The following is a 12,447-nucleotide window of genomic DNA, read 5'->3' as shown; positions in this document are numbered from 1 at the left end:
AATACAGTTCCTGAACACCTGAAGCATTAGATGAGAGGAGCAGTTAGCTAAGAGTTAGCAAATGGACTAGAATCTTTACAGTTGTCAGTACGCAAGAGATGACAGAAATCTTCACCACTAAAACACTGCTAAGCAAATATTCATTGCCCTGACAGTCACTTAATAAATGGCTTGCAGATTTTTGTATTGTTTTTGATTCTCTCATGTAAACAGGTTAAATATTTATAATGTCCAGCTAAAGCTGCCATCTTGTCAATTGTAGTGTCTTTTAAAGAAGTCTGGTGGAAATTGGTTTTAGCACTATAGTAATTATTAGAGGATGATTGGCAAATTAATTCATGCATTTTCCACCCCCTCCCCTTGCTCCTCTGGTGCTATGCATTCAGTAGCAATTGGAATGATGTGCCTCTCTCTGTGCTCTGACCCAGGACATCGAGGAGACGATGAACACAGCACTGAACGAGCTCCGTGAGCTGGAGAGGCAGAGCTCAGCAAAACACGCCCCTGATGTCGTGTTGGACACCTTGGAACAAATGAAAAACACTCCCATCCCTGCCACCTCCACGGAGTCGCTCAGCCCTCTCCACAGCGTTGTTTTAAGGAGCTCTGAGCCTCAGATCCGCCGTAGCACTAGTTCTTCCAGTGACACCATGAGTACTTTCAAGCCCATGGTGGCCCCTAGAATGGGAGTGCAGCTGAAACCTCCTGCTCTTAGGCCAAAACCTATTGTTCTTCCAAAAACAAATCCTAGCATAGGACCTTCCCCTCCTTCCCAGGGCCCAGCTGACAAATCTTGCACAATGTAGACAGCTCAGCCACCCATGGTGCCCAGCTGTGGTATGCTAGTGAAAGGGATGGATTAACAATAGAAGTCAGGGGTCCATAACTTCATTTGTTCATGTTTGTAACTGGAGAGGCTTTGTTTTTCAGTGTTTTTGAATGTACTGTATGAAAGTAGCTACATTAACATGGGCATTTGTATTTTGTATGGTTTCAATTAAAAGAAAAACTGGACAACTGTGCACAGTTTTAAAAAACAAACATAGACTTACTTGAAAACTTGATGCTGCACCATTTGTAATAAAACCAACACAGATCACAAACAGCTTGCCATGTCGTACCGTACTTCACACTCTTACTGTAGCTATATAATAACAGATCCTGCACAAAACTAAGGGGTGGGGGAGGTTCAGGGGAGGTGGGGCCTCTCATTTCTGGGTCACCAAATCTCAAGCAGGTTAGTAAGAACTGAAATCTAGCATGTGAGGATTAAGTGGCTGTATGGAATGTCTAAGTCATCTCAGGCCACATTTCTTAAATTTAAGACACACCAAAAAAAATAATCACCAAACCCTCACAACTCGTAATTGGCACCGAGTTTTAGCTTTCTTGTTGGCAGTCTCACTAGAGGCAAGCACTGGATGGAGCTGGAGTTCACATGACTCTCACCGATACAAAGCAGCATTCCAGGACACAGCTGAAGCACATCTCCAGGATATATCTAGAAAATAACTTTTGCTGCCCTCTGTAATAGCATACCTTTTCCCATGAAGCTAGACCTTCATTCCCCGATACCACATTTTTCATGAAAGCTAAATTCATTTCAAGTTCATAGTTAAGCAAGCCAGGCTCTGGGGAGTGCACGAACCTGTTGGTCCATTAGGCAGGCTGATAGGCGATTAAAAGGACCATCTACACAGTAATTCAGAAAACTATCCCATTGACTTTATTGCTCAATGTCCAATTAAAGACACGATTTGAGTTGTAATAGTCAGAGTTTCGAGCTGACCCAGCTGCACTGACTGCCTTGCACGGTGCAAACGCTCAGTTGTGCTGATGGCAGCAAGGCAGGAACCCTGAAGAGGGACTGCATCCTGCCAGTAGTGCAGGAATCACTCACAGGACAGCTGAGTTTATACTGCCTAGATTCAAGCTGACTAAAGTTTTCCATAACCTCTTTCCCCTCCCCTTCCCCTCTTTCTTAAATGACAGAAATCAATACCTTTCTTATGTCTGTGTGAGTGACAACTGTCAACTTTCCTTAGCGCTCTGTTAAGCTTTGTTAGGCGTGAACTTAACATACAGCTCGTTTGCACATTGCAACAGTAAGCCATAATATTATTTCTGTGAAGATATTTTCCAATATCCAATCCATAAAGTAAGTTTCAGTGAAGAAAATGGGGAAAAAATCACATGTAGTCCACCTACAGGAGTACAACTGAATGTAATTGAGATCTGTCTTTCCACATGTTCTGTACAATCTCACTGTTGGAAAGCTTGAAGTTGTACCACTCACTGTACCTAAACAATTGAGTTTGGGGGGAGAAGAGTAGTGACAAACTTTGATAGACATAATTGCTGAGGTGACAGGAGTAATTTCCTGTTGTTATATAGGAGGAGCTTATTCCTACTCTGATTTACACCCTCTAGACAGATGATGCAATACAAAGCCCCAGGTGTGAAAAGTACCCCATGAACCTCTGAGTCTCAAACTGCTGCTTGTATTTGCAAACCCTTTTCAACCCAGCCACAGACTTCACACATATCTAGGTTAAAGGCTAAGTCTTAAGCCACCAGAAAGGGCTGTGCAGCATCAGTCAGTGAACCTCCATCCTTCTCGACTGTACTGCCCAGTCCTAACACCAGGGCCAGAACCTAAGTCAGACCAGCTGCACACCACTCTAGTCTGTAGGGTCTACTCACTTGGTTAGGACCAGAGATATTTTCAAGTATTTTCCCAGTTTACTAGACTCAGTGGAACAAAACTGGAATTTCAGCTTTCATTTACATGCAGTTTTAGTCTAGCATTTTTAAATTAACCCACCTGGCACAATTGAGATGGATACCTGTATCTTTAAATTGCATAGGGAATTTTGTATGTTTAAATAACTATACTGGACTCCATAATGCTTATATTAGAAATTGTTTAGCAAAAGAAAATATTAGAAACAGTGCATTTAGTGAATGCATCCACTTAGTGCATTCACACAGTTAAATGTGTAGTTCGATGGTTATTATAGATACTTTAAAGTATAGTAAGTGGATATGTAACAGGAAAGACTGCTACAACTACAGGCGTACTAAAGGGTAACTCCTGCACACCTAATCCAGTCAGTATTGTCCTTTACTGTCAAGTTTGATGAATTGCAGTACTGGTAGCTTCCTGCTTGTTGACTGTTACCTACTTGTGTCAATGTACATCTGTAGTATGTACATGTGAAAGTGCCTTTAAATTTTAGAGGAGCTTTAGCTTTGCTCTTGTACTGTTGCATTTCCATTGCATCCTTTCCTGTTTGTGTATGGCTGCATTCCCATTGCATTCCTTCCACTCTTGAAGAACAAATAAAAACAAGAAAAAATCACAGTTCTCAAAGAGAAATGTACTGTTAATCTGTTGTGACAATGCACTTTTATGTATAGTACTGTACATTTTTGGCATGTACCATTACAAGCTTCAGTATACATTCAAGTTTGTTCCTCATAGTGTATCTTTATAATAAAGAAAATAGTTCTGTCTGTGTAGTTTTGCTGCCATGTCTTCCAACATGGATTGCCTGTCTACCTCCCACACAAGGGGACAAAAGCAACCCCCAGCTACCCCACACTGCATCAAGTCCCATCACGCTCTTGGCTGAAGAAGCATTTGTTCCCAGACGGGCTCCTACCTAATTTGCTTTAAGTTGCTCCTACACCATTGCTTTAAGCTCACTCAAGTCCCTCTGTACCTGAAGAACCCACACAAGGAGCCACCAACCTCACAGTTCTGCCTGAGCACCCATCAAGAGCAGCCAATCCCACTCCCAGTGGCTGCAGGAACACCCTGCCACCCACTTAGCCAGCACCCTGCCACTCCCCCTCCTGCTCCCTGCAGGAAAAATGGAGTGCAAAAGCCAATCCAGCTTACACATTTTAAAAACAGAATGAAAATAATAAAAAAGTCTACCTGGGGACGTTTCTTATGGCAGCAGAAGAGATGGCACAGTGGAGTCAGAGGGGAGTGCCGCAGGTCAAGGTTATCTTCAGTGACCTTATGTCCAAGAAATGGTTGCAATATACACACACACCCTCCCAGCTGGCTCCAGGAACCAGGGGGTCTGTGAGTGTCAGGCTGATGGATGCATAAAAGATGTTCAGCCATTTATGGATCAGATGCTGGGAAGGACTATTCCTGGGCTTGGACTACAGCTGCCCAGACTGGCTCACCGTGCTCCCCAACTTGCATGTGTTTAGGGGGAGAAGAGCTATTCGGAAATGCATTTCCAATCCTTGCTTAAAAAAAAAAGTCATCTCTGGTTGTTGAGGGCCACCATCTGCCTGAAGGAAAAGGAGACAGATACCCCTTCCCTAGAAGTGTTCAAGACCAGGTTGGATGAAGCTTTGAACAATCTGATCTAGTGGAAGATGTCCCTGCCCATGGCACGGAGGCTGGAACTAGATGATATTGAGGGTCCCTTCCAACACAAACCATTCTACAATTCTATGTCAGGCAGTATGGGGTGATATGGAGGAAGGGGCACAGCAGCCACCCCAATCAGAGCAGGGCTTTCATTCTTCATGCTGAGAAAGCTGCCATAATGTGACTCCTCATCAATCAGTGCCCAATGGCAGCCTTTGTGCCATAGTGTCCAGTGTAATACTTTGAGTATTTCTTCTTGGCCCCTACTGCACAAAAGCTGACTAAGGCATGCAAGAAGGGACAGCAAAGGTCATTCCTCATTCAAGATCTTGCACAGCTCAGAGGATGCATAACCAAATTTTCAGTTAGATCATACACCGATGAGGGGAGGGCCTTATATGATGGCTTTGAATCTGTTTTACAATAAACAAGAAAACACAAGAAGAGGGGTCTCTTCCTGTTTTGTAATGTGAAGTTTTGGTGTCGCACTGTGCTGACTTGTTAGGTTCCTTCCAGTTTTTGTAGTGGAAAGAAGTTCAGCTCTCACAAAGCCAAAGCTTTTGGCAGGTGATGGGGGAAAAGCTGAGTCTATTCGCACTCAAAAAGCAAAGAGGTGATGAGCTGTTTTGCTGAGAAAAGTGTATTAACTGAACAGAAAATGAGCAGCACTAGCAGCGGAGCGTTTAGCTCTCAGGCCACTGCTGCAAATCATTGTTTCAAGCCACATGCAGCTCCCGGACATGGCACTGCCCCAGCCTGTACAAATGCCTCCTCAGCCAGCATAAAGAAAACACAGAGGATCCACCCAGTTTTAAGTTCTCCTTGGTAGAGACTCATTGTTTGTTGCTTACTCTGTGGCTCACTTGGACTCACTCTGACCAGAAGGATCTGCGGTCGCTCTGTTCAGTCACTGGTACCCCATGAGACAAGCTTTGAATTTGGTCTGGGTGGAACTGATATGTTGGGAGCAACTGAAACCAGGAAAGTATTAACTGGTGATGCTACTTGATGAAAGTACCATTCTTGTAGGTAGGAGTATTGCTTTTTCCATGAACTCGGCTTGTGAAGGAAAAAAAATCTCACTATGATATGTGAAAGCCCAAAGAGATGAACAGCTTAGCATCTTAAAATCCAGTTAGCTAAAACAGCTGAATTACTGTTTAAAAAACAAACAAACTAACCACTAGTTCAGACACACTACTGTAACTGCAGCTACTCCCTGTCTTTGTGTTTTACACAAGGGCATTTGCAGATCACGCAGCTGGCAGCACCACTCTCACTATGGCTCCAGCAGACCCAGCATGAGCAAGTTTTCCTGCTGGGGAGCCACGATGGCAGAACCCTTATGACTCAGAGGTGCCACTCTCTCTGACACAGTGCCATTGCAGCAATCTCGGTCTTAACCCTGGTTCCCACTCCCCTCAGCCCTCTCCTGGCACCCAGTGCCGCTGGATACCCACCTCTCCCTTGCCCCAGCAGGGCTGTAGCCCTAGCACAGTGTTTTGGCTCCTCTCATCCAGCCATCCCACTGATCAAGGCCAAAACCAGTGGAAAGGAAAACAGAAAATGGCAGGTATCAGAGCAGCCCACCTGATGCACCATCCCCACCAGATGGGAGAACAAAATTTGTGTGGTGGCACTAAGCTGGACTCAAAGGGGAGAAGGCTCTGTATTCCCTCACCTTCTCACACAGGCAGCAGATATGGCAAGAGTCAACAGGCCCATGGGCTGGAAGGTGACACACAGAATTTGATACTGACTGAGGGATTAAATAGAATAAAATAACATGAACTGGGTTTGGCTGAATTGGACAGGTCAGCGAGTTTTCTCTCACCTTTCTCAACACATATTATATGCAAATGAAAAATGCAGGAATACATTTTTTACTGTGCCTCTGCAGTCAGCTGGGCCTCTGCCCCACGGCTGCAAAAGTATGGTGCATCCTGTGCTGATCTCTTCTCCCATGTAACAAGTGACTGGACAGAAGGAAATGTTGCACCAGGGAGGTTTAGATTGCATATTAGAAAAATTTTCTTCACCAAAAAGGTTGTCAAGCACTGGAGCAAGCTGCTCAGGGAAGTGGTTGTCACCATCCCTGGAGATATTTAAGAGTTGTGTAGATGTGGCACTCAGGGACATAATTTAGTGGTGGGCTTGGCAGTGCTGGGTTAACAATTGGACTCAGTGATCTGAAAGGTCTTTTCCAGCCTAAACAGTTTTGTGATTCTGTGATCCCCAGTTGTGTCACTGCCATATTCCAGCAGGGTTAGGCTACACTGACCACCACAGACACCCGAGAGCAGCTTTCTGATCCCGGGTTGGAGATTGTGAGTTTCCCTTTCTTTAATTAACAAACTGCATTGATTTTTTTTTCGAAGTAGCATAGTAATGGAATAAGAATGCGAAGTACAAAGCAAAACAAATTCAGTTGTAAAATGTAGGCAAGTTGTGCTGTACAAAGTAGGTCAAACACTTGTGGGATTGAAATCAATAGTAGCTGCACTCAGTGCAGCAGCATGGATAAACCAAAACCAAACCCTGCCTGTTCTTATTTCCATAGAGCACATCAATTCCTCCCTTAATATCTGCCACATGCCTTTTCGGTAGTGTACACTGACATCTATAAACACTGACCAGACAACATAAAACAGTGATTTACATTTATTTGAATGAATTATGCTCCAGGAGGGAGAAATCACTGACCCCAGCGCTGCTCTGAAGGGGAATGAGACACTCATTGAAATGGTCAGGTTTTTGGCAGTGACTTTTTCCTTGCAATGAAATGGCATTAACATGGAGGTTGTTACCAGAGTCATGAATAGAGAATTTAAATCTGCTAACAGTGGAAAAGGCCTAAAATCCTTCACAACTTTGACCTAGAACTGCTGAGTACCTTGAAACAACTCACTGCAACACATATTTTAATTGGGATTTTTCCTGCCTACAGTGTTTTCAGAGAGATACTTTACAGTGGCACACCAGCACCCATGGTAACCAGCACAGTTACCTGAATACAACAGGATTACCAACCAACAATCACAGGTTTAAGCAGAATTTCACTTGGACAAATTTCTCAGCTCTTTAAGCAGGGTGTTTTTCCTGAATGCTACCACAGGAATGTGTCAAAAATTAATTTCAGACCATTTTTTAATTTGTCATATACATCACAAGGGTTATTTTATAGCTAAGTCAAAGCTGTTCTGAATAAAATTGATTCACGTACAAGGTTACAATTGGGAATAGAAACATGGCTAATCTGGGGCTGCCAAATCACATAGTTAATTCTGAATTCTCCTCCCTTTCCCTTCCAAAATTACAAATTAAAAACATGTATGCACATATCATTTTTTGAAAGCAGTGAGCTGGGTAGATTGCAGAATTCCTGCCGCATGTTTTATTTCTGGTTAAGAAAACACAGTAATGTGGTCTGTGTTGGAGGGGAAAGCTGTCCCGCCCCGCACAGTGATGGGAAGCCCCGTTGGAGGGACCCCCATTTTCACACACCCACAGGACCACCCTTGTGCACCCCCAGGCTGGCAGCACAGCAGGTCCTGCCCTTTCTCCAGCCAGACCCTGGGCAAGGTGTGCCTTGGTGCTTTCATTACACCTCAGTCCTTCGAAATGTTCCCAGTATTAAAAGTTAACTTTTTCAAACACTGGAAGTTTAGGAATAATATAATTTCTTATGTACTCTAGGTCGAAGTGCCATTTGTATCTCTCTACATCCATGAGTTGCGCACATGATGGGTTTTTCTTGTACCTTAGCAGCAGCAGCTGACTTACAAGCTTTTATGTAGAAACTTGAATTTCTTCTGTACCTGCATTGTAATATTGGGTCTCTGGTTTGGCCTCTATAAAAATAACTTGATTTTCTGTTTAGGTGCCGTGAGTTTGGGTGTTTTCTGTTTCATTGTTTTTACTTTTTCCTATTTTGGAGGCATACGAGCAGGTTCTGGTATTTCAGTGCAAGTTTTCTGTGCACTGCAGTTCCATCTCCAGTACCAGGTACATTTATTATTACCCTAAGGTAAACTCAGTTTTTCCAGAGATCCATTAGCAATGCTAGTCATAGAATAATCCAGTTATGCTTAATGTGCTTTTCATTCTTAGTTAAATAAAATCAATGGGAAGGCAATTCCTGCAGAGAATTTAACTTTTCCCCAGTATTTCCCTTTCTTGGTGAAAAAATAGAGAGTATTGCTCAGGCCTTACAAATTTCCCAGCAGCTGCCGACTGCCCCAGGCATCAGTTGAGGAAGGAGCCCTGTTTGAGGGCGCCCGTGCTGCGTGGCAGCGTTTCCCTGGTCCCTGCACTGCGACCTCCAGGGTTCACCCCTGGTCATCACAACATCAGTGGGACATTTTGCCCTCAGTTAACCTGAATAAGACTATGCATGGGAGTGTTCAAATCTATACATCTCTCCTACTATACTCTGAATCCCATGTGTCATGGACAAAGTAAAGCAGCATTCAAATGCTGTAGGCGATAGTCCACACCTTGCTCACTTGGAGGAGGACTGGAGGCAAATGTGTCACCTGTGCCATCCCTACAAAGCTACCGAGTGTCAGACATCATCCCTAAGGCTCTTTGCCCTCTTTGCTAAAGCCAACACAAGCAGTGCCTATGGTGGCTCAGATTCTCCACTGTATCCAAGGCACCTGCTTTTTCAAAGCACTGGGAACGGTCGTATCTCATCTGACTAAAGAAGGATCCCTGCATCAAATGAATCATATCAGGCAGAAAAAACATATTTATATGTGGCAGAAACACTCCAAAAATTAAGTGCTGCATTTCTGTGAAAGGAAATACATATCACTTTGGGTTTGTGCTTCTGTGCAGGAATATTTTTCAGTGTTGCTCTCAGTACCCTGAGTAAAAGTCAGGGATAGTCAGGTTTGTTCATAACTTCTGTCAAGATAGCGCTGATGAGAGATCTGTGCCTTTCTCTCCCTGATCATTTGTAATTCAGACCTGATCTCCTGGAAATGTTGCTCAGAATGTTTCCTGGCTGTGCAGCCACTAGCCCTGGTGAGGAGGTGCCAGGTAGCTCCGCCCCAGATGCTGCACTCTTAAGGGCAGGGATCCCACTCCACTGGAGGCAGAGGTTGGACAGGGGAAGGACTTGAGTGCAGAATGCTCTTAAACTGGTCAGGAGACTATTCTGTGTTGGAGTGGCAAAAATATGGGACAAAACAATCAACCAAAGAGGCAATGAACCAATTTACTCTCATGTACCCAAGTGCTAGGAGATATTTTGCTGCAGGCTATCCTCCCTGTCAGGATACGGTGTGGAGGGGAAGCAGCAGAGCCTGGGGGAAATTACAGGCCACTTCAAGCACTGTTTTCTCTGACATTTCAACTCTTAAAAGATCAGGGAGGAAAGAAAAAGGTCACTGTAATTCAGGTGAGAAGTGATGCTTGAATTCCTATCAAGCTTCCTATCCCCCATAAGTAGTTTTTGTCTGCTACCTTGTTGCTGAAGGCAGGAGTGGCAGCCCATGCTGCAACTGGCCACCGAGGCTGTGCAAGGAATCTGGATCAAGCAGGAGGCGATACACCAGACATGGACAGGCAATGAAAGGCACCACCAGATTTTCTGCCCAAACACAGATCTGGTACAATTCTGCCTCCCAGATGACTGTTTGTAGTACTCTCCTATTTAACCCAAAGCAGAGAGTTCTTTGGAAATTTTATTTCCCTTCATGTATCACTACATGCACTACTCAGAGTATAAAATATAAAGCAATTTATTTTAAGCTCAGCTTGTACCTTAGGTTAACTGAATATTAAAAATTCATGGTTGAGTTCATAGCAGTTTCTCATAATTTGTGTGAATTTTCCATGGGGTTTACATTTTAAGGGGAACTGAATGCACATTTCATGGTGGGAGCATTGGCATTTGGCCTGTGACCCTCGAGCAAGAGCCCAGTCACCAGCAAGCAAACCTGCACAGAAACATAGGACTTATTCTATTGGCTTGTGCTACAAAATATGCTGTTCAAAATTTTTAAAGGAAAAATCCTCCAAAAGGCCTAAACAAACTGTCCACCAGTCCCTGAGTAGCTTCTGTTTAAATCTGGCTATTTTACAAGTGACATGTTCTCTTCCAGACAAACACCAAGCCAGTGAGTTCCTCAGTCTTTTAAGAGACTCCAGAGCTAAAGTCAACTGCATCTCTCATTCTATATATTCGATATTAACTCTACATTGCATCTTTATGAATTATTGTATAACTAAGTTATACATTTCAGAAGGCTGGACTGAAAAGATATCACACAGCAAATAAGTTTAAGCAGTCGAAAAGCCAACCACAAACAGAGAAAACATTAATTCTTCCACAGCTGAACACCTCATTAATACAAGGCATAAAACAAAGCAAAGCAGCACAGAGAGAGAAAACAAAGCTGGCTTGTAATAAGATTTCCCCCTTCACAGCAAATTCTGCAAGCTTAAATATATTTTCCATAATAAAGGTGGACAAAAGAATCTCTGTAACTTGTTCCTAAATGAACCTTTTATTGAAATGCTTTGCTGCATTTTTCATCCTTATAGGATAAATGCATTTCATTGTAACATCTTATAGAAACCAACTCTGTTTTAACATAAGTAAATATTTTTTGTTTGTTTGTTTTACTCTTTCTAGAATGAAATATTGCTGAGAAGTATGTCTTCAGGAAATACCCTGGGTTTTACAACACAATATTTTGTGATGGAAGAACGACTTACAGGAAAATTACAGGTTGGTTTTGGCCAACAGCTTTGGGATGTCTCGGTTCCCTCATGCAGAGAAAGCCCCAGGGGTACACAGAGAAACCTAAACTCCAAGTCAGGGCACTGGGGAGCAAATATTGCTATTAAAGTAGTAATACCTAAGAATGCAAAGGAAAAGCTGTCAGACTAAGAACTTCTATTTGAGAAAGACAGATGAAAAATTTAGCAGCCTTGTGTTTATTTAGGGAGTTCAGCTCAGCGATCTGAGGACACCAAAACCCAACTGCTCTCCCTCCCTTCAGCAGCACATGCTGCCCATAGCTCAGCAGGACCCCAAGGAGAAGTTCATGTATATTTATAAGTCACATAAACTGAGATTTTCCTAATATTCGGATTAGCAGCGTCTTTCCTCAAAATCAAGAGTCTCAGATCTTAGCTACCTAAAGCTCCTTCCTATCTTCTTTCCTTCAGTTGTGAGCACCACAGTTCAGTTCAGGGAGGATATTGAGCTGATGGAGCAGGTCCAGAGAAGAGCAATGAGGCTGGTGAAGGGACTCGAGCACAAGTCCTATGAGGAGAGGCTGAGGGAGCTGGGGTTGTTTGTTGTTGGAGAAGAGGAGGCTCAGAGGAGTCCTCATCACTCTCTACAACAACCTGAAAGAAGGTTGTAGCCAGTCAGTCTCTTCTCCCAGGCAACCAGCAGTAGGACAATAGGGTACGATCTCAAGCTGTGCCAGGAGAGGTTTAGGTTAGATATTAGGAAGAAATTTTTTAGAGATAGAGTAATCAGACATTGGAATGGGCTGCCCAGGGAAGTGGTGGATTCTCCATCCCTGGAGGTTTTTAAGATGAGACTGGATGTGGCACTTACTAACCCCATCGATGTTGAATCAAGGGTCAGACTTGATGTGGTCTCGGAAGTCATAAACATATCAGATGAGTTTCACTGCTGTTTAAAGCTGTGTCCACACATCTACTAACTGTAATTGTTGAACATCTTGGAAAAATCGATAGGACAAACATTCCCTCATCAGAGCTTCCTATTAAAATATTTGCAGCAATTTCATAAACTCTCCTCCTAGCAAGAGAACAAGTTTCTGAACCAATGCTGTCCCTGTAAATAAACACTTTTCCCAGAGATGAGAGGTTTTACTGTATCCAGTAGAGTTAGTTTAACATCATTGAAAAGTTCCCTCAGAGCTCATAAAACACAAATTTACTTATTAGCATACTTGCATATCCTCTAATCTTGTGAGCAGCCTCTGCTGTAAGAAGTCACTAATGTGACTTCAAAGAGTATCCTTCATCTCATCAACCTTCAAAATTTTTCAGCAGCTGAA

General features: G+C 43.2%; 1 protein-coding gene across 2 annotated transcripts in view; it reads left to right on the top strand.

The window, feature by feature from the left end:
• The window catches only part of SRGAP1 (SLIT-ROBO Rho GTPase activating protein 1), a 140,684-nt gene extending 137,166 nt beyond the window's left edge, over positions 1-3,518 (top strand). For both annotated transcript variants that reach the window (XM_051795758.1, XM_051795757.1), the window contains exon 22: positions 429-3,518. In XM_051795758.1, coding sequence (XP_051651718.1) covers positions 429-806 — 378 coding nt within the window. In that variant the 3' untranslated portion in view covers positions 807-3,518. The remainder of the gene's footprint in view (positions 1-428) is intronic.
• Positions 3,519-12,447: the final 8,929 nt, after the last annotated feature.

The sequence above is a fragment of the Manacus candei genome, unplaced genomic scaffold (genome assembly GCF_025592945.1).
Source record: "Manacus candei isolate 608988 ecotype Guabito, Panama unplaced genomic scaffold, ASM2559294v1 h1tg000043l, whole genome shotgun sequence".
Taxonomy (NCBI): domain Eukaryota; kingdom Metazoa; phylum Chordata; class Aves; order Passeriformes; family Pipridae; genus Manacus; species Manacus candei.
Note: the sequence above shows the minus strand (reverse complement) of the source record. Positions and strands in the feature narration are given on the sequence as shown.